Below are 23,006 nucleotides of genomic sequence, written 5' to 3'. Positions count from 1 at the left end.
TTTCCGGGCAGACCATTATTCATTATTCCAGATGACCCATATCTTTGTATTAATTTATAAATACTTTGCAAATTCGAAATGTACATATCAGAGTTTGGAACAGACCAGTAGAACTTCGTCGTACTGTCATGGTGTTGTGTGGCAAAGGTTTTAAGCGACATCACAAGTCTGGACAAGAAACACTAATAATATATCAACATGTATGTTTTACATACAGATACAAGGTAAATAGCTGAAATCCCATTATAATACTGACGCGTCAGTAAAAAGCTTTTCTTGCTTAACACCTACCTCGGGCAATGTTTCCCTGTAACGGACCTATCCTTCTTCAAATGTCACTAAACGGAAGTCTTGGCAAATGATACAACGGCGTTCTGACAATATTGTTGCATGTATTATCTTTGTAACATATACAACAACACAACCAGCAAACTGTACAAACCTTCTTCCTTTCAGCAGGATATGGTGTGAGATAAACAATGTTTGCGTTACTTGACCTGCGAGGTAGGATACACCCTAACTTTCGCTGTAACCTGGCACCACCACTATTTGATAGTGACTCATACATGATCAAGATGAAGCCGAAATCTACTCTGTGTTTTAGCAGGGTTTTCTTTTGGATATGGAGTTTTGTCGCTTTTATTGACGTCATTCAGGCAATACGGTACTGACATCGGGAATGATAACCCTGGCAAATTAAATTTTACATTTTTACCATAAGTGATTAATGGAAAATACAATCATGTATTATATATTGTATTATACACACGTATATATAAACGTATTTTTTTATTAAAGCTGGTAGGTGTTTGCGAATCTGCTAATGTCATCAAGGGGGGTAACTCGACAAGTGAGAATAACCCTACCAGTTATGTTGCATCTGTACTCTCATCACTTGGACAACGACAGACACCGTCACCACTCACCTGTCTCCACACAGGTTGGTGAGATGTTCTCAGAAAGACAGGTTGATAGATAAATAAACAACGGAAACAGCTGCAGACTATCACAACTTACCACTGTGCTTAGCGGCAATCAGGTGTGAACTGCACTCACGCCAGCGTGACGTCATGACAAAAGTCATGGCTTGTTATGTCATGCGTCATGACTGATGAGCGAACTCACGCGCTTCGGCTGCTGCTGGTGGGTATTATAAATATGCTGCAATCGACCTGGGGGAACAAAACAGCTAAACTATCCCTCAAAATCCCAGAAATAAGCTTAAACTTACCCATCTCAAAATCAGAAATTAAAAGTGTAAACAAACAAAAAATCACAAAAAATGGCATAACCTATATGTAAACTCAAATAGCCAAATCAAAAGAGTGCTCAGCAAACCACTAACCAAACCAAAAATTCTCCATCCATCAAAAAAAATCGACAGAGTAATCACTAAACTCCAAACAGGACACACCAACCTAAATAACCACCTAAAAAAATTTAAAAAACACACTACAGGTAACTGCCCACACTGCAAACAACCAGAAACCCCAGAACACGCACTCATCCACTGCACACACTACCTAACACATCGAACCGCATTACAAACCACCCTCAATCTAAACAAGGCTCTCACTCTAGAAGCAATACTAAACCCACAAAATAAACTAGAAAACTTCAAGGCCTTAGGCGTATTCTTAATAAAAACGGAACTAATAAAACGCATCTAAAACCATAATAACCTACCAAATCAAAATTACATAAACAAACAATCATCCACCATACCCAGCTCCCTTAGTTCTCCTCCCCAACCCCATCGGCATCTATTCCAAATCCCAAAATTCCCCAATTCTATATAAGCAACCCCTAAAGCCCCCTCTTGGGTTGCACAGACCACCCTCGCCCCTTTCGGAAACACATTAAATGGCCTGGCCGGGCCCGTGTGCGAAATACGCATCAGTCGGAAAGCGCACGTTAAATCTCCAAAGTAAGTAAGTAAGTAAGTAACTGGGGGAACATATCAGCTCAGAAATCAGACACGTGTAATCGATTTTTTAAATCGACAATCGGAGCCTCCACTATGAACTCGAACAATGCCCAGTACGAGAGTATGCTTTCTTTTGAACCCCGAGGTAAGATCTTTATTGATATCCGATTTGAAACATATTCAACATATCCTTAATTTTAGCATATGTCAATACTGAATATTTTTTTAATTTGAAGTTTACACGATATATGGCTTTTCCATTGGACGAGAGGTCGGTCACATGTCCGCGAAATTGACGTTCATAAGTGTATGAACGACACAATTTGACGTTCATACGTTTTTCACGAGATCGTGTTCTTGAAATGTCGTAAGCACTGGCGGACTACTTCCACATTCCCAGGGAAACCCCTGGGAAATCCCTACAATACAATCGTTTACAGTTCATATCAATAAAATGAGGTACAGTTGGATCCAAATTGCATCATATCACCATTTCTTACTCTTTGTTTTATGCCTCAGATTCCAGAAACGGGCGCCGTATTGCTTTTGTGAACGATGCTTACTCCTCCGATGATGAATCGTACTCAGATGGTAAGAGTCTGCAAATATTTTTCTTATACGAGAAACGGTGTGACAAACATCAAGAATGATGTGTTTCATCTGGGATCTACGATCATAATAAATTTCTGTACACGCTTAATAGACCTAGAGTACACACTTTCAACAATAAATCTCGTTTTATTCCAGTTTTAATGAAAACTCATTTTTCCTTCAGGGTCTTCAGCCACGTCTGGATATAGTTCCCGCGCCAGCAGCCCGCATGATCTGAGCGACGTTGACGACGGCGGAGTGGTTTTTGAGAACACGAAACCGCTCATCCACACGCTCGAGTACATCCTTTGCGTGGAGGAAATGTGTGACGTCACATTCCTTGCTGGCAAAATGAAGGAACCAGTTTATGGATTGCAGGCGGTCATGGGGTCACGATCAAGGTGAGTTTCAAGAAAGAGTCTGTGGCTGGAAAATGTGAGAGTGACTGATGTACCGTAAAATATCATAATATTTTGTTATCAATATAGGCAATATTGAAGAATATAATATCGATACCTATTTCGTATTGGATTGCAGATTCTTCTATGAACTATTTCTCTCAAAGAAGAAAGCACGTACTAAGAGGGGCGTGTTCTCTCTCTTCAAGAAAAGGGCGAAAGGCGAATCCGTGCCTTCAACTCAAGCTTGTCACGCCGGAGACAACCACATCTTCATCCCTGTTCCCGACTACGACCACGAAGTATTCAGGAGGGTTGTGTCATTCATTCACCTAGGTCACGTGGCTGTGACGACAGACACTGTCATAGGTAAGTTCTGGTGACTGTACCTGTCATATGTGTATTCGCGTGGTTAAAAGAGAGATTGGAGGAGGTTCCATATGCATAACTTTTATTCGTATTAATATGCAATGCAGAAACACACAAGGATATTAAAGGCGCAATTATACACGCAATTCATATTTAAAAGTACCTTGAATCGCGTTTGAAAAAGTGAAATTGTCGGTAAATAGTGAACAAACGTGCCTTGTTGGTTGTTGTGTATAGTGTTTCAAAGTAGTTCCTACTGAGTGACCTTTGGGTTTTTACAGTGACCTTTGCGTCGATAACACTGTACATTATTTAATACAAAACTATTTTCTTTTAGGTTTAATATGTGCCTCCACTGAGTACCAGTTGGAAGATCTGCGCAAGGCTTGTTGGGAGTTCGTAGCCAGATGCATCACAGCCGAAACACTTCCTGAACTTCTCAAGTCTGGTTCTCCGTACAGGAAACGACCACAGGTGAAACTGTTCCTTCAGATGGTGAGTAACTAATATCTGATGCCTGTGATGAGAACCGAATGAAGATCTTGAACTGAGAAAAAATATTTAAAAAACCATAAACCCACTGCATGTCTTCGAACTTGTGTAACATCTTACGTATTCTATTGTTTTGCAGATATCCAAGATGCCATAGCAGACTCTACAGCTTCCTGCCTGTACTGTGCTATTCCTCCCGTGAAGTATGTCACGTAGTGCTCAAATTGTACATATTACTGAAATAAAATGTTGTGTCATAATTTGCAAATAATTCGTGGTGAATGTGATTGGCAGTAACCTGAAATGAACCTGACGAATATCGTAACAATTACATATGGTTTACGATATTGAGTTATTTTAGTATGGAGCTGATAGAACAAAGGTCAACGCGACCCGCCCACTCATGTCATGTTGACCTCTTCCTGGATTAAAATACACACAAACATATCTTAAACATTATAATGACACTACGCAATATGGTCCGCAGATAATATTCATAGACGTCCGTTGATAAAAAATATGCATAAATTGAATTGCAAAGTATTCGGGGAGCGTGGTTTAACGGAGACAGGTGAACGATGTACATTTTCATTCCTCGAGAATTACGAGTAGATCATCCTATACAGATATCATCTGTATGAATGTCAATAGTCAATGCTATTTGGAATGCTAAGTCTGAATACACAAGAGCAATGGAAAACTGTATGCAGCTTCGTTCTACAGAGGTTTGATGTCATCCACAAAACTACATAAGGGCGACAAATGACCGGCCATAAACCGAGGAGCCACAAAACTATGCATCACAGTGAATTTTATCATATGTTTGATTTTCATTTGGAAATACCTTAGGTTATCGATATTATTAAAAACGAGTCGAACTGAGAATACTTCGTATTATGTTTTTAAATATATATTTTGATTTTAAAAAACAATAAGGAACAATCGCATAATGCACGACTGCTGTTGCAGATTCTTTCTTTCTTTGTTGGAGGACGTAGATGTCAAAAGAGTATAATCCGCATATAACAGTACAAACATGACAAGGGTAACTTAGTGTAACTAACACTAGGGTTTGAATTGCATGTAGTTACACAAAGGATTACTGAACACTAGGGCTTGTAACAACGCCTCATCTGTTTCATATTTTAGATCCAGAGTTGGAAAATAACTCGCCACAACACTTTCCCTTTATGTCGAGCAATATCTCAGCAGTTCAAATGCCTGCTACCTACACGTACACATCTCTGTCATCATATAATATAGATATTAGAATCAGAGTACAAGTCTCTATTGTATGAGAGATGAATTCAGCTCTCAACTTTCCTTTTATGTCGAGCAATAGCTCAAATCTGCGACGTTCACAAAGGATTGAGCATTTTATATTTTTACCATAAGTGATTAATGGAAAATACATGTTTTATATATTGTATAGAACTGAACTTTTACCATTGTAACTTCTTGTATTGCTATCGTAACTGTAACGTCGAATAGAAAAGATATGCATAAAAAACGTCATTTTTTATTAAAGCTGAAAGGTGTTTGCGAATCTGCTCATAAGGACATCATAACTCGGGGGATAACTCTACAAGTGAGAATAACCCTACCAGTATATGTTGCTTCTTGACACGGTACGTGTTCATCTGTACTCTCGTCACTAGGACAACGACAGACACCGTCACCACTCACCTCTCACAACACCACACACTCGAGCAATATCCCAGCAGCTCAAATCTTTTATGTCTGCGACGTACATGTACACATCTCACCACTGAGGTACAGATAACCATTTGGTAACCCTACCACCCACATAAATGCTATCTTCAGGTACACACTCTAGATGATTTATAACAGTGACAAGATTTTAACAAGAGTTGACAGTCATACTGAGTAGGCTGCATTGGTGTGTCACGAGATGATCATAAACTGATGTGTATGGGCCTGTCTGATATTGAAGTGCCTGTCCACTACCAACTACCAGCAACAAACAGTTTTCACGATCGCAATGTAGCCCCCAAAGCAGACAGATTTATTATATGTCATTACTTCATCTTTAACAAGTCCATGCTATATTTTCTACGTAAGTTCGATTGCACAATGGTGCTATTTGTTTCTTCGTTTCTTTGTTTGTTTAACTCCGCACTCCAACACTATTCCAGCTATATGACGGTGGTCTGTAAATAATCGAGTCTGGGCCAGACAATCCAGTGATTGATATCATGAACATCGATCCGCGCAATTGGGATGCGATAACATGTATCAACCAAGTCAGTCAGCCACACCACCCGATCCCGTTAGTCGCCTCTTACGACAAGCATAGTCACCGTTTACAGCAAGCATGGGTTACTGGAAGACATATTATATCCCTGATCTTCACGGGTAGCAAAAAGATACTGAATGATTATTGATTGATTTGTGTTGTTAAAACAAATAGTTTTATACGTATTATTCACCATTTTTACGAACAGTGGTGACGAAATTTATTTCTCCTAATTGTGAATGAGAGTCGGCCAAAAGCTTCTGTCAAATGTGATTATATATTTTTCTAATTTCAGTTGGTTTTTTTCGTTATGAACAAACTATGCAAAATGTAAGAATAATAAGAGACTCCACTCTTCGGGTGCTGATATCAACTGCGGGGCAAAAGAGTATACACTTCAATATTTGATGTTACATTCTTTTTCGAAAAGTTTCTACGTTGAAAACAGTCGCCGAAACAATTCAAACTTAAGGTTCAAAACCTTCGTCAACGCCAGAGAATAACCAGTAATCAATGATACCCATATCAAATACATCTACATCGAAACTCCATTTCTTGATTGTTTCATTTTCAGCCACCATCAAACATGGGTGCATGCTTTTTTTCCCCGGCAGATTATTCAGACACTCCTCTGGGTTTTATTTGCACAAACATCCTACTTAACGCTAAGTCTGCATATGCCAGTTACGCAATTTTTACTGAGCGCACCCGGTGCAACGCTTAACAATAAATCTCTATATAACTGGAAACAGTCCTGGCGGATTATGTTGAAATAGTCATAGATCGGACTACAAAGCAAACCCAACAGGCTTTTTTAAGCGTTCTTGCTACAGTCTCACTGTGATTATATATGTTCGCTACAAACTGGTGGCGTCACTGACTTGATACATTCATGATATATTTGTCACCGATATTTTGCCTATTAAGCACAAGGAATCTGTTTCGTCGGATAATCGAGACTGGTTATTCTCTGGCGTCGACGTTATATGTTATACTTGTCAACGAGAAGCAATTCAAGCTATAATCTATAGATGAAATATCACGCAAACCCGTGAGTTGTTCTGTTAAGACTACAAAAAACACCGTCTCGTCACCGCAATACAGGATCACTATGACATGGCGTCTCCGACATGTTTTCACCCAATAACTCAGTGCATGGGGAGAAAGGTATGATGGGTAGGTGTTATCATACAAGGTCCAGGACTTGGAGGAAATTGTAAGCGAGTCTAGGTGAGGTGGGGTTTAATGTCGCACTAGATTATTGCACTTATACAGCGACGTGCACGATCTCTGTGTTTGTACTATTCCTGACAAATGCCGGTTGTAGAGTCATAGCCCACTGAGATACCATGCCGAAGTTTTAACATGGTACCCCACTCAGAAACAGTATACCGACTCCGAGCCGATCCGCCCTTGTTGTAACCCTCCAATGCCGACTGTCAGGCCGGGTAACAACCAGTAACCTAAGTTAACGTCTATTGGTTTGATGTGGTCGGGCTTTCCGTTTTCCGGGCAGACCATTATTCATTATTTCAGATGACCCATATCTTTGTATTAATGTACAAGTACTATGTAAATTCGAAATGTACATATCAGAGTTTGGAACAGACCAGTAGAACTTCGTCGTACTGTCATGGTGTTGTGTGGCAAAGGTTTTAAGCGACATCACAAGTCTGGACAAGAAACACTAATAATATATCAAAATGTATGTTTTACATACAGATACATGGTAAATAGCTGAAATCATATTATAATACTGACACGTCAGTAAAAAGCTTTTCATGCTTAACACCTGCCTCGGGCAATGTTTCCCTGTAACGGACCTATCCTTCTTCAAATGTCACTAAACGGAAGTCTTGGCAAATGATACAACGTCGTTCTGACAATATTGTTGCATGTATTATCTGTGTAACGTATACAACAATACAACCAGCAAACTGTAGAAACCTTCTTCCTTTCAGCAGGATATGGTGTGAGATAAGAAATGTATGCGTTACTTGACCTGCGAGGTAGGATACACCCTAACTTTCGCTGTAACCTGGCACCATCACTATTTGATAGTGACTCATACATGAACAAGATGAAGCCGAAATCTACTCTGTATTTTAGCAGGGTTTTCTTTGGGATATGGAGTTTTGTGGCTTTTATTGACGTCATTCAGGCAATACGGTACTGACATCGGGAATGATAACCCTGGCAAATTAAATTTTACATTTTTACCATAAGTGATTAATGGAAAATACAATCATGTATTATATATTGTATTATACACACGTATATATAAACGTATTTTTTTTATTAAAGCTGGTAGGTGTTTGCAAATCTGCTAATGTCATCAAGGGGGGTAACTCGACAAGTGAGAATAACCATACCAGTTATGTTCCATCTTGACACGGTACGTGTTCATCTGTACTCTCATCATTTGGACAACGACAGACACCGTCACCACTCACCTGTCACCACACAAGTTGCTGAGATGTTATCAGAAAGACAATTTGATAGATAAATAAACAACGGAAACAGCTGCAGAATATCACAACTTACCACTGTGCTTAGCGGCAATCAGGTGTAAACTGCACTCACGCCAGCGTGACGTCATGACAAAAGTCATGGCTTGTTATGTCATGCATCATGACTGATGAGCGAACTCACGCGCCTCGGCTGCTGCTGGTGGGTATTATAAATATGTTGCAATCGACCTGGGGGGACATATCAGCTCAGAAATCAGACACGTGTAATCGATTTTTTACATCGACAATCAGAGCCTCCACTATGAACTCGAACAATGCCCAGTACGAGAGTATGCGTTCTTTTGAATCCCGAGGTAAGATCTTTATTGATATCCGATTTGAACATATTCAACATATCCTTCATTTTAGCACATGTCAATACTGAATAATTTTTTTAATTTGAAGTTTACACGATATATGGCTTTTCCATTGGACGAGGGATCGGTCACATGACCGCGAAATTGACGTTCATAAGTGATATGAACGACACAATTTGACCAAAACAGGAAAAAGGGCACAGCCCCAGGATTAGACCTAACTTCTTACCAAATAATTAAAAAACTCCCCCTAAAACTACTCCAGGCACTACTCAAACTATACAATCTCATCTACCTAAACGGACAGGTTCCTACTCCCTGGAAACAGGCCCTAGTCATACCAATCCCTAAACCTAATAAACCAGCTAATCAAGCTAACTCATATAGACCAATATCCCTAACTTCAAACTTATGTAAAGTAATGGAATCAATGGCTAAAAATAGATTACAACATTACTTAACCCAAAATAACATCATAAACCCAGATCAAAGCCGTTTCACTCCTGGCCGCTCAACCCTAGATAACCTCGCCCGACTAGAACAAGATATTAAGACAGGACAACTAAATAAACAATATACCACAGGCATCTTCTTAGACTTCTCTAAAGCTTTCGACATGGTATGGCACGATGGGCTAATACAAAAACTTAAAAAAATAGGACTCAAAGGTCAGATAATAAACTACATCCAGGACTTCCTAAACAATCGTAAAATAACCGTGGGTATAGACCAAACTCTATCGGACCAATGTCCCCTAGAAAATGGTACTCCACAGGGCAGTATCCTCAGCCCCACCCTCTTCAATATAATGATAAACGATCTATTCGAGGGCCTATCCCCTAAAGTAAACACATCAAAATTCGCGGATGATGGAGCCATCTGGATCCGCACTAAAAGCATGAACATGGTTCAAAATTTACTCCAAAAATCTTTTAATAAAATACAACAATGGGCTGACAAATGGGGCTTCTCCCTTAACTCAGAAAAAACAACAGGAATAGTATTCAAACATAAAAACATGAAGCCCGCCTCCCCAATCCTCCAGCTTAACAATCAAACAATCAAATTTCAAAAACAAACCAAATTCTTAGGACTTATTTTCGATGAACATCTCACCTGGGATGCTCACATCCAAAACCTAACAACTAAATGCAGTAAAGACCTAAACACCCTAAGATGCCTAACTGGCTCTAACTGGGGAGCATCCAAAGATACCCTCCTCTCTCTCTACATATCACTAATTAGATCAAAACTAGACTACGGCTGCGCCATATACAACACCCTAAACAACTCTCTATCTAAAAAACTTGACTCAATACAATATCAGGCTCTCAAACTAATTACACGCACCCAACATGGCACCTCCTACACCTCACTTCAGGCCTTAACAGGAGAAATGCCACTAAGTCTACGCAGGGAACAGCTAAGCTTAAATTTCTGGGCCGCGTCCCAATCAAACCCTCTCATCAAAAACTTAATAAACCAAAACATCAGCCCCAAAAACCAAGCTCTAGCTCGTAAACACCCCTTACTTACCCCAATATCCCAAAGAATAACAAACTACCTAAATGAACACCAAATTAAAAATCTTAAACAAAACTGCAAACAATCAAATATCTTCACCCCTAAACTTAAAATACCCAAAACAGACACAACACTAGCTAGCCAAATAAATAAACAAACCGACCCAAACATAGCTAAAACTACCACACTAGCATACATACTCGAAAATTGGCCAAATTGGTGTCACATTTACACGGACGGATCCTCAAATCCGACCTCCAAACACACAGGTTTCGGAGTCCATACCACACAACCAGTTATATCCACATAATCTTACCGACTCCCTAACAACCAATCTATATTCACGGCAGAACTAATGGGCATGGCCTCAGCCCTCTATAATCAAGAATCCAAAAAACACAAAAAAATCCTAATACTTACCGACTCCCTAAGTGGACTGCAAGCCCTCCAAAACAAAAATACCAAAAACCGACCTAAATTATTAAATCAAATACTTAAAAGCTCCAACGACCTAACTAAGGCAGGCAAACAAATAACCTTCTTGTGGATACACGCCCACGTAGGAATATACGGTAATGAAAACGCCGATAAAGCAGCTAAACTATCCCTCAAAATCCCAGAAATAAGCTTAAACTTACCCATCTCAAAATCAGAAATTAAAAGTGTAAACAAGCAAAAAATCACAAAAAAATGGCATAACCTATATCTAAACTCAAATAGCCAAATCAAAAAAGTGCCAGCAAACCACTAACCAAACCAAAAATTCTCCATCCATCCAAAAAAATCGACAGAGTAATCACTAAACTCCAAACAGGACACACCAACCTAAATAACCACCTAAAAAAATAAAAAAAACACACTACAGGTAACTGCCCACACTGCAAACAACTAGAAACCCCAGAACACGCACTCATCCACTGCACACACTACCTAACACATCGAACCGCATTACAAACCACCCTCAATCTAAACAAGGCTCTCACTCTAGAAGCAATACTAAACCCACAAAATAAACTAGAAAACTTCAAGGCCTTAGGCGTATTCTTAATCAAAACGGAACTAATAAAACGCATCTAAAACCATAATAACCTACCAAATCAAAATCACATAAACAAACAATCATCCACCATACCCAGCTCCCTTAGTTCTCCTCCCCAACCCCATCGGCATCTATCCCAAATCTCAAAATTCCCAAATTCTATATAAGCAACCCCTAAAGCCCCCTCTTGGGTTGCACAGACCACCCTCGCCCCTTTCGGAAACACATTAAATGGCCTGGCCGGGCCCGTGTGCGAAATACGCATCAGTCGGAAAGCGCACGTTAAATCTCCAAAGTAAGTAAGTAAGTACAATTTGACGTTCATACGTTTTTCACGAGATCGTGTTCTTGAAATGACGTAAGCACTGACGGACTACTTCCACATTCCCAGGGAAACCCCTGGGAATTCCCTACAATACAATCGTTTACAGTTCATATCAATAAAATGAGGTACAGTTGGATCCAAATTGCATCATTTCACCATTTCTTACTCTTTGTTTTATGCCTCAGATTCCAGAAACGGGCGCCGTATTGCTTTTGTGAACGATGCTTACTCCTCCGATGATGAATCGTACTCAGATGGTAAGAGTCTGCAAATATTTTTCTTATACGAGAAACGGTGTGACAAACATCAAGAATGATTAGATTGGGATCTACGATCATAATAAATTTCTGTACACGCTTAATGGACGTAGAGTACACACTTTCAACAATATATCTCGTTTTATTGCAGTTTCCATAAAAACTCATTTTTCCTTCAGGGTCTTCAGCCACGTCTGGCTATAGTTCCCGTGCCAGCAGCCCGCATGATCTGAACGACGTTGACGACGGCGGAGTGGTGTTTGAGAACACGAAACCGCTCATCCACACGCTGGAGTACATCCTTTGCGTGAAGGAAATGTGTGACGTCACATTCCTTGCTGGCAAAATGAAGGAACCAGTTTATGGATTGCAGGCGGTCATGGGGTCACGATCAAGGTGAGTTTCAAGAAAGAGTTTTTAGTCTGTGGCTGGAAAATGTGAGAGTGACTGATGTAAAATATCATAATATTTTGTTATTAATATAGGCAATATTGAAGAATATAATATCGATACCTTTTTCGTATTGGATTGCAGATTCTTCTATGAACTATTTATCTCAAAGAAGAAAGCACGCACTAAGAGGGGCGTGTTCTCTCTCTTCAAGAAAAGGGCGAAAGGCGAATCCGTGCCTTCAACTCAAGCTTGTCACGCCGGAGACAACCACATCTTCATCCCTGTTCCCGACTACGACCACGAAGTATTCAGGAGGGTTGTGTCATTCATTCACCTAGGTCACGTGGCTGTGACGACAGACACTGTCATAGGTAAGTTCTGGTGACTGTACTATATGTATTCACGTTGTTAAAAGAGAGATTGGAGGAGGTTCCATATGCATAACTTTTATTCGTATTAATATGCAATGCAGAAACACACAAGGATATTTAAGGCGCAATTTATATTTAAAAGTACCTTGAATCGCGTTTGAAAAAGTGAAATTGTCGGTCAATAGTGAACAAACGTGACTTGTTGGTTGTTGTGTATAGTGTCTCAAAGTAGTTCCTACTGAGTGACCTTTGGGTTTTTACAGTGACCTTTGCGTCGATAACACTGTACATTATTTAATACAAAACTATTTTCTTTTAGGTTTAATATGTGCCTCCACTGAGTACCAGTTGGAAGATCTGCGCAAGGCTTGTTGGGAGTTCGTAGCCAGATGCATCACAGCCGAAACACTTCCTGAACTTCTCAAGTCTGGTTCTCCGTACAGGAAACGACCACAGGTGAAACTGTTCCTTCAGATGGTGAGTAACTAATATCTGATGCCTGTGATGAGAACCGAATGAAGATCTTGAACTGAGAAAAAATATTTAAAAACCCATAAACCCACTGCATGTCTTCGAACTTGTGTAACATCTGACGTATTCTATTGTTTTGCAGATATCCAAGATGCGATAGCAGACTCTACAGCTTCCTGCCTGTACTGTGCTATTCCTCCCGTGAAGTATGTCACGTAGTGCTCAAATTGTACATATTACTGAAATAAAATGTTAAATATAAAACCACATTGTGTCATAATTTGCAAATAATTCGTGGTGAATGTGATTGGCAGTAACCTGAAATGAACCTGACGAATATCGTAACAATTACATATGGTTTACGATATTGAGTTATTTTAGTATGGAGCTGATAGAACAAAGGTCAACGCGACCCGCCCACTCATGTCATGTTGACCTCTTCCTGGATTAAAATACACACAAACATATCTTAAACATTATAATGACATTACGCAATATGGTCCGCGGATAATATTCATAGACGGTTGATAAAAAATATGCATAAATTGAATTGCAAAGTATTCGGGGAGCGTGGTTTAACGGAGACAGGTGAACGATGTACATTTTCATTCCTCGAGAATTACGAGTAGATCATCCTCGACAGATATCATCTGTATGAATGTCAATAGTCAATGCTATTTGGAATGCTAAGTCTGAATACACAAGAGCAATGGAAAACTGTATGCAGCTTCGTTCTACAGAGGTTTGATGTCATCCACAAAACTACATAAGGGCGACAAATGACAGGCCATAAACCGAGGAGCCAAAAAACTATGCATCATAGTGAATGTTATCATATGTTTGATATTCATTTGGAAATACCTTAGGTTATAGATATCATTAAAAACGAGTCGAACTGAGAATACTTCGTATTATGTTTTTAAATATATTTTGTTTTTAAAAATCAATAAGGAACAATCGGACTGCTGTTGCAGATTCTTTCTTTCTTTGTTGGAGGACGTAGATGTCAAAACAATATAATCCGCATATAACAGTACAAACATGACAAGGGTAACTTAGTGTAACTAACACTAGGGGTTGCATTGCATGTAGTTACACAAAGGATTAGAGAACACTAGGGCTTGTAACAACGCCTCATCTGTTTCATATTTTAGATCTTAGATTCAGAGTGGGAAAATAACTCGCCACAACACTTTCCCTGTCGAGCAATATCTCAGCAGATCAAATGCCTGCGACCTACACGTACACATCTCTGTCATCATATAATATAGATATTAGAATCAGAGTACAAGTCTCTATTGTATGAGAGATGAATTCAACTTTCCTTTTATGTCGAGCAATAGCTCAAATCTGCGACGTTCACAAAGGATTGAGCATTTTATATTTTTACCATAAGTGATTAATGGAAAATACATGTTTTGTATATTGTATAGGACGTCGTGAACTGAACTTTTACCATTGTAACTTCTTGTATTTCTATCGTAACTGTAACGTAAAAAAACGTCATTTTTTATTAAAGCTGAAAGGTGTTTGCGAATCTGCTCATAAGGACATCATAACTCGGGGGATAACTCGACAGGTAAGAAAACCCTACCAGTATATGTTGCTTCTTGACACGGTACGTGTTCATCTGTACTCTCGTCACTAGGACAACGACAGACACCGTCACCACTCACCTCTCACAACACCACACACTCGAGCAATATCCCAGCAGCTCAAATCTTTTATGTCTGCGACGTACATGTACACATCTCACCACTGAGGTACAGATAACCATTTGGTAACCCTACCACCCACATAAATGCTATCTTCAGGTACACACTCTAGATGATTTATAACAGTGACAAGATTTTAACAAGAGTTGACAGTCATACTGAGTAGGCTGCATTGGTGTGTCACGAGATGATCATAAACTGATGTGTATGGGCCTGTCTGATATTGAAGTGCCTGTCCACTACCAACTACCAACAACAAACAGTTTTCACGATCGCAATGTAGCCCCCAAAGCAGACAGATTTATTATATGTCATTACTTGATCTTTAACAAGTCCATGCTATATTTTCTTGGACATATACGTAAAAAGTTTTCTTTCTCAATAAACCTAATCTGCAGTGATCAGTGATAGTGACACAATGTTTCCTACATCCACGAGGAATTAAGATACACTAATAGGTTAAATGAACCACACCGTCATCACTATTGAGATTAATAAAGTCATTTGAACATCAAGGCCTTCTGTTTTATTAGTATTAGTTGGCTTACAAATTGACCTTAAATTCATTGCAGGTGGCTGAAAAAAGAAGAAGTTATAAAACAGTTAGAAAACAAGGTCCTTCCATCACGGAAGTCCGATTGCACAATGGTGCTATTTGTTTCTTCGTTTCTTTGTTTGTTTAACTCCGCACTCCAACACTATTCCAGCTATATGACGGTGGTCTGTAAATAATCGAGTCTGGGCCAGATAATCCAGTGATTGATATCATGAACATCTATCCGCGCAATTGGGATGCGATAACATGTTTCAACCCGTTAGTCGCCACTTACGACAAGCATAGTCACCGTTTACAGCAAGCATGGGTTACTGGAAGACATATTATATCCCTGATCTTCACGGGTAGCAAAACGATACTGAATGATTATTGATTGATTTGTGTTGTTAGAACAAATAGTTTTATACGTATTATTCACCATTTTTACGAACAGTGGTGACGAAAATTATTTATCCTAATTGTAAATGAGAGTCGGCCAAAAGCTTCTGTCAAATGTGATTATGTATTTTTCTAATTTCAGTTGGTTTTTTTCGTTATGAACAAACTATGCAAAATGTAAGAATAATAAGAGACTCCACTCTTCGGGTGCTGATATCAACTGCGGGGCAAAAGAGTATACACTTCAATATTTGATGTTACATTCTTTTTCGAAAAGTTTCTACGTTGAAAACAGTCGCCGAAACAATTCAAACTTAAGGTTCAAAACCTTCGTCAACGCCAGAGAATAACCAGTAATCAATGATACCCATATCAAATACATCTACATCGAAACTCCATTTCTTGATTGTTTCATTTTCAGCCACCATCAAACATGGGTGCATGCTTTTTTTCCCCGGCAGATTATTCAGACACTCCTCTGGGTTTTATTTGCACAAACATCCTACTTAACGCTAAGTCTGCATATGCCAGTTACGCAATTTTTACTGAGCGCACCCGGTGCAACGCTTAACAATAAATCTCTATATAACTGGAAACAGTCCTGGCGGATTATGTTGAAATAGTCATAGATCGGACTACAAAGCAAACCCAACAGGCTTTTTTAAGCGTTCTTGCTACAGTCTCACTGTGATTATATATGTTCGCTACAAACTGGTGGCGTCACTGACTTGATACATTCATGAAATATTTGTCACCGATATTTTGCCTATTAAGCACAAGGAATCTGTTTCGTCGGATAATCGAGACTGGTTATTCTCTGGCGTCGACGTTATATGTTATACTTGTCAACGAGAAGCAATACAGGATCACTATGACATGGCGTCTCCGACATGTTTTCACTCAATAACTCAGTGCATGGGGAGAAAGGTATGATGGGTAGGTGTTATCATACAAGGTCCAGGACTTGGAGGAAATTGTAAGCGAGTCTAGGTGAGGTGGGGTTTAATGTCGCACTAGATTATTGCACTTATACAGCGACGTGCACGATCTCTGTGTTTGTACTATTCCTGACAAATGCCGGTTGTAGAGTCATAGCCCACTGAGATACCATGCCGAAGTTTTAACATGGTACCCCACTCAGAAACAGTATACCGACTCCGAGCCGATCCGCCCTTGTTGTAACCCTTCAATGCCGACCGTCAGGCCGGGTAACAACAAGTAACCTAAGTTAATGTCTTTTGGTTTGATGTGGTCGGGCTTTCCGTTTTCCGGGCAGACCATTATTCATTATTTCAGATGACCCATATCTTTGTATTAATGTACAAGTACTATGTAAATTCGAAATGTACATATCAGAGTTTGGAACAGACCAGTAGAACTTCGTCGTACTGTCATGGTGTTGTGTGGCAAAGGTTTTAAGCGACATCACAAGTCTGGACAAGAAACACTAATAATATATCAAAATGTATGTTTTACATACAGATACATGGTAAATAGCTGAAATCATATTATAATACTGACACGTCAGTAAAAAGCTTTTCATGCTTAACACCTGCCTCGGGCAATGTTTCCCTGTAACGGACCTATCCTTCTTCAAATGTCACTAAACGGAAGTCTTGGCAAATGATACAACGTCGTTCTGACAATATTGTTGCATGTATTATCTGTGTAACATATACAACAATACACCCAGCAAACTGTAGAAACCTTCTTCCTTTCAGCAGGATATGGTGTGAGATAAGAAATGTATGCGTTACTTGACCTGCGAGGTAGGATACACCCTAACTTTCGCTGTAACCTGGCACCATCACTATTTGATAGTGACTCATACATGAACAAGATGAAGCCGAAATCTACTCTGTGTTTTAGCAGGGTTTTCTTTTGGATATGGAGTTTTGTCGCTTTTATTGACGTCATTCAGGCAATACGGTACTGACATCGGGAATGATAACCCTGGCAAATTAAATTTTACATTTTTACCATAAGTGATTAATGGAAAATACAATCATGTATTATATATTGTATTATACACACGTATATATAAACGTATTTTTTTTATTAAAGCTGGTAGGTGTTTGCGAATCTGCTAATGTCATCAAGGGGGGTAACTCGACAAGTGAGAATAACCATACCAGTAATGTTCCATCTTGACACGGTACGTGTTCATCTGTACTCTCATCATTTGGACAACGACAGACACCGTCACCACTCACCTGTCACCACACAAGTTGCTGAGATGTTATCAGAAAGACTATTTGATAGATAAATAAACAACGGAAACAGCTGCAGACTATCACAACTTACCACTGTGCTTAGCGGCAATCAGGTGTAAACTGCACTCACGCCAGCGTGACGTCATGACAAAAGTCATGGCTTGTTATGTCATGCATCATGACTGATGAGCGAACTCACGCGCCTCGGCTGCTGCTGGTGGGTATTATAAATATGTTGCAATCGACCTGGGGGGACATATCAGCTCAGAAATCAGACACGTGTAATCGATTTTTTACATCGACAATCAGAGCCTCCACTATGAACTCGAACAATGCCCAGTACGAGAGTATGCTTTCTTTTGAATCCCGAGGTAAGATCTTTATTGATATCCGATTTGAACATATTCAACATATCCTTCATTTTAGCACATGTCAATACTGAATAATTTTTTTAATTTGAAGTTTACACGATATATGGCTTTTCCATTGGACGAGGGGTCGGTCACATGACCGCGAAATTGACGTTCATAAGTGATATGAACGACACAATTTGACCAAAACAGGAAAAAGGGCACAGCCCCAGGATTAGACCTAACTTCTTACCAAATAATTAAAAAACTCCCCCTAAAACTACTCCAGGCACTACTCAAACTATACAATCTCATCTACCTAAACGGACAGGTTCCTACTCCCTGGAAACAGGCCCTAGTCATACCAATCCCTAAACCTAATAAACCAGCTAATCAAGCTAACTCATATAGACCAATATCCCTAACTTCAAACTTATGTAAAGTAATGGAATCAATGGCTAAAAATAGATTACAACATTACTTAACCCAAAATAACATCATAAACCCAGATCAAAGCCGTTTCACTCCTGGCCGCTCAACCCTAGATAACCTCGCCCGACTAGAACAAGATATTAAGACAGGACAACTAAATAAACAATATACCACAGGCATCTTCTTAGACTTCTCTAAAGCTTTCGACATGGTATGGCACGATGGGCTAATACAAAAACTTAAAAAAATAGGACTCAAAGGTCAGATAATAAACTACATCCAGGACTTCCTAAACAATCGTAAAATAACCGTGGGTATAGACCAAACTCTATCGGACCAATGTCCCCTAGAAAATGGTACTCCACAGGGCAGTATCCTCAGCCCCACCCTCTTCAATATAATGATAAACGATCTATTCGAGGCCTATCCCCTAAAGTAAACACATCAAAATTCGCGGATGATGGAGCCATCTGGATCCGCACTAAAAGCATGAACATGGTCCAAAATTTACTCCAAAAATCTTTTAATAAAATACAACAATGGGCTGACAAATGGGGCTTCTCCCTTAACTCAGAAAAAACAACAGGAATAGTATTCAAACATAAAAACATGAAGCCCGCCTCCCCAATCCTCCAGCTTAACAATCAAACAATCAAATTTCAAAAACAAACCAAATTCTTAGGACTTATTTTCGATGAACATCTCACCTGGGATGCTCACATCCAAAACCTAACAACTAAATGCAGTAAAGACCTAAACACCCTAAGATGCCTAACTGGCTCTAACTGGGGAGCATCCAAAGATACCCTCCTCTCTCTCTACATATCACTAATTAGATCAAAACTAGACTACGGCTGCGCCATATACAACACCCTAAACAACTCTCTATCTAAAAAACTTGACTCAATACAATATCAGGCTCTCAAACTAATTACACGCACCCAACATGGCACCTCCTACACCTCACTTCAGGCCTTAACAGGAGAAATGCCACTAAGTCTACGCAGGGAACAGCTAAGCTTAAATTTCTGGGCCGCGTCCCAATCAAACCCTCTCATCCAAAACTTAATAAACCAAAACATCAGCCCCAAAAACCATAAACACCCCTTACTTACCCCAATATCCCAAAGAATAACAAACTACCTAAATGAACACCAAATTAAAAATCTTAAACAAAACTGCAAACAATCAAATATCTTCACCCCTAAACTTAAAATACCCAAAATAGACACAACACTAGCTAGCCAAATAAATAAACAAACCGACCCAAACATAGCTAAAACTACCACACTAGCATACATACACGAAAATTGGCCAAATTGGTGTCACATTTACACGGACGGATCCTCAAATCCGACCTCCAAACACACAGGTTTCGGAGTCCATACCACACAACCAACTACAACCACACAATCCTTCCGACTCCCAAACAACCAATCAATATTCACGGCAGAACTAATGGGCATGGCCTCAGCCCTCTATAATCAAGAATCCAAAAAACACAAAAAAATCTTACCGACTCCCTAAGTGGACTGCAAGCCCTCCAAAACAAAAATACCAAAAACCGACCTAAATTATTAAATCAAATACTTAAAAGCTCCAACGACCTAACTAAGGCAGGCAAACAAATAACCTTCTTGTGGATACCCGCCCACGTAGGAATATACGGTAATGAAAACGCCGATAAAGCAGCTAAACTATCCCTCAAAATCCCAGAAATAAGCTTAAACTTACCCATCTCAAAATCAGAAATTAAAAGTGTAAACAAGCAAAAAATCACAAAAAATGGCATAACCTATATCTAAACTCAAATAGCCAAATCAAAAAAGTGCTCAGCAAACCACTAACCAAACCAAAAATTCTCCATCCATCCAAAAAAATCGACAGAGTAATCACTAAACTCCAAACAGGACACACCAACCTAAATAACCACCTAAAAAATTAAAAAAAACACACTACAGGTAACTGCCCACACTGCAAACAACTAGAAACCCCAGAACACGCACTCATCCACTGCACACACTACCTAACACATCGAACCGCATTACAAACCACCCTCAATCTAAACAAGGCTCTCACTCTAGAAGCAATACTAAACCCACAAAATAAACTAGAAAACTTCAAGGCCTTAGGCGTATTCTTAATAAAAACGGAACTAATAAAACGCATCTAAAACCATAATAACCTACCAAATCAAAATCACATAAACAAACAATCATCCACCATACCCAGCTCCCTTAGTTCTCCTCCCCAACCCCATCGGCATCTATCCCAAATCTCAAAATTCCCCAATTCTATATAAGCAACCCCTAAAGCCCCCTCTTGGGTTGCACAGACCACCCTCGCCCCTTTCGGAAACAAAGGGCCTGGCCGGGCCCGTGTGCGAAATATGCATCAGTCGGAAAGCGCACGTTAAATCTCCAAAGTAAGTAAGTAAGTAAGTACAATTTGACGTTCATACGTTTTTCACGAGATCGTGTTCTTGAAATGACGTAAGCACTGGCGGACTACTTCCACATTCCCAGGGAAACCCCTGGGAATTCCCTACAATACAATCGTTTACAGTTCATATCAATAAAATGAGGTACAGTTGGATCCAAATTGCATCATTTCACCATTTCTTACTCTTTGTTTTATGCCTCAGATTCCAGAAACGGGCGCCGTATTGCTTTTGTGAACGATGCTTACTCCTCCGATGATGAATCGTACTCAGATGGTAAGAGTCTGCAAATATTTTTCTTATACGAGAAACGGTGTGACAAACATCAAGAATGATTAGTTTCATCTGGGATCTACGATCATAATAAATTTCTGTACACGCTTAATGGACGTAGAGTACACACTTTCAACAATATATCTCGTTTTATTCCAGTTTCAATAAAAACTCATTTTTCCTTCAGGGTCTTCAGCCACGTCTGGCTATAGTTCCCGTGCCAGCAGCCCGCATGATCTGAACGACGTTGACGACGGCGGAGTGGTGTTTGAGAACACGAAACCGCTCATCCACACGCTGGAGTACATCCTTTGCGTGAAGGAAATGTGTGACGTCACATTCCTTGCTGGCAAAATGAAGGAACCAGTTTATGGATTGCAGGCGGTCATGGGGTCACGATCAAGGTGAGTTTCAAGAAAGAGTTTTTAGTCTGTGGCTGGAAAATGTGAGAGTGACTGATGTACCGTAAAATATCATAATATTTTGTTATTAATATAGGCAATATTGAAGAATATAATATCGATACCTTTTTCGTATTGGATTGCAGATTCTTCTATGAACTATTTCTCTCAAAGAAGAAAGCACGCACTAAGAGGGGCGTGTTCTCTCTCTTCAAGAAAAGGGCGAAAGGCGAATCCGTGCCTTCAACTCAAGCTTGTCACGCCGGAGACAACCACATCTTCATCCCTGTTCCCGACTACGACCACGAAGTATTCAGGAGGGTTGTGTCATTCATTCACCTAGGTCACGTGGCTGTGACGACAGACACTGTCATAGGTAAGTTCTGGTGACTGTACTATATGTATTCACGTTGTTAAAAGAGAGATTGGAGGAGGTTCCATATGCATAACTTTTATTCGTATTAATATGCAATGCAGAAACACACAAGGATATTTAAGGCGCAATTTATATTTAAAAGTACCTTGAATCGCGTTTGAAAAAGTGAAATTGTCGGTCAATAGTGAACAAACGTGACTTGTTGGTTGTTGTGTATAGTGTCTCAAAGTAGTTCCTACTGAGTGACCTTTGGGTTTTTACAGTGACCTTTGCGTCGATAACACTGTACATTATTTAATACAAAACTATTTTCTTTTAGGTTTAATATGTGCCTCCACTGAGTACCAGTTGGAAGATCTGCGCAAGGCTTGTTGGGAGTTTGTAGCCAGATGCATCACAGCCGAAACACTTCCTGAACTTCTCAAGTCTGGTTCTCCGTACAGGAAACGACCACAGGTGAAACTGTTCCTTCAGATGGTGAGTAACTAATATCTGATGCCTGTGATGAGAACCGAATGAAGATCTTGAACTGAGAAAAAATATTTAAAAAACCATAAACCCACTGCATGTCTTCGAACTTGTGTAACATCTGACATATTCGATTGTTTTGCAGATATCCAAGATGCGATAG

At 39.6% G+C, this 23,006-nt stretch overlaps 3 protein-coding genes across 3 annotated transcripts; all 3 read left to right on the top strand.

The window, feature by feature from the left end:
• Positions 1–2,020: 2,020 nt before the first annotated feature.
• LOC139461532 (serine-enriched protein-like) lies at positions 2,021–3,934 on the top strand. Its single transcript, XM_071243016.1, has 6 exons — positions 2,021–2,072; positions 2,447–2,518; positions 2,703–2,919; positions 3,056–3,285; positions 3,623–3,780; positions 3,917–3,934. Exons 1-6 carry the CDS (start codon positions 2,021–2,023, stop codon positions 3,932–3,934), a joined length of 747 nt encoding a protein of 248 aa, XP_071099117.1.
• Positions 3,935–8,806: 4,872 nt separating this feature from the next.
• On the top strand, positions 8,807–13,401 carry LOC139461829 (serine-enriched protein-like). The gene is made up of 6 exons (XM_071243310.1): positions 8,807–8,858; positions 11,935–12,006; positions 12,186–12,402; positions 12,541–12,770; positions 13,090–13,247; positions 13,384–13,401. Exons 1-6 carry the CDS (start codon positions 8,807–8,809, stop codon positions 13,399–13,401), a joined length of 747 nt encoding a protein of 248 aa, XP_071099411.1.
• A 5,021-nt stretch (positions 13,402–18,422) lies between these two features.
• LOC139461828 (serine-enriched protein-like) lies at positions 18,423–23,006 on the top strand. The gene is made up of 6 exons (XM_071243308.1): positions 18,423–18,474; positions 21,530–21,601; positions 21,786–22,002; positions 22,146–22,375; positions 22,695–22,852; positions 22,989–23,006. The coding sequence occupies exons 1-6, from the start codon at positions 18,423–18,425 to the stop codon at positions 23,004–23,006; spliced, it is 747 nt and encodes a 248-aa protein (XP_071099409.1).

The sequence above is a fragment of the Haliotis cracherodii genome, unplaced genomic scaffold (genome assembly GCF_022045235.1).
Source record: "Haliotis cracherodii isolate W230 unplaced genomic scaffold, xgHalCrac1.p SCAF_15, whole genome shotgun sequence".
Classification (NCBI taxonomy): Eukaryota; Metazoa; Mollusca; class Gastropoda; order Lepetellida; family Haliotidae; genus Haliotis; species Haliotis cracherodii.
The sequence above is the reverse complement of the archived record's forward strand: the minus strand, read 5'-3'. Positions and strand labels throughout refer to the sequence as shown.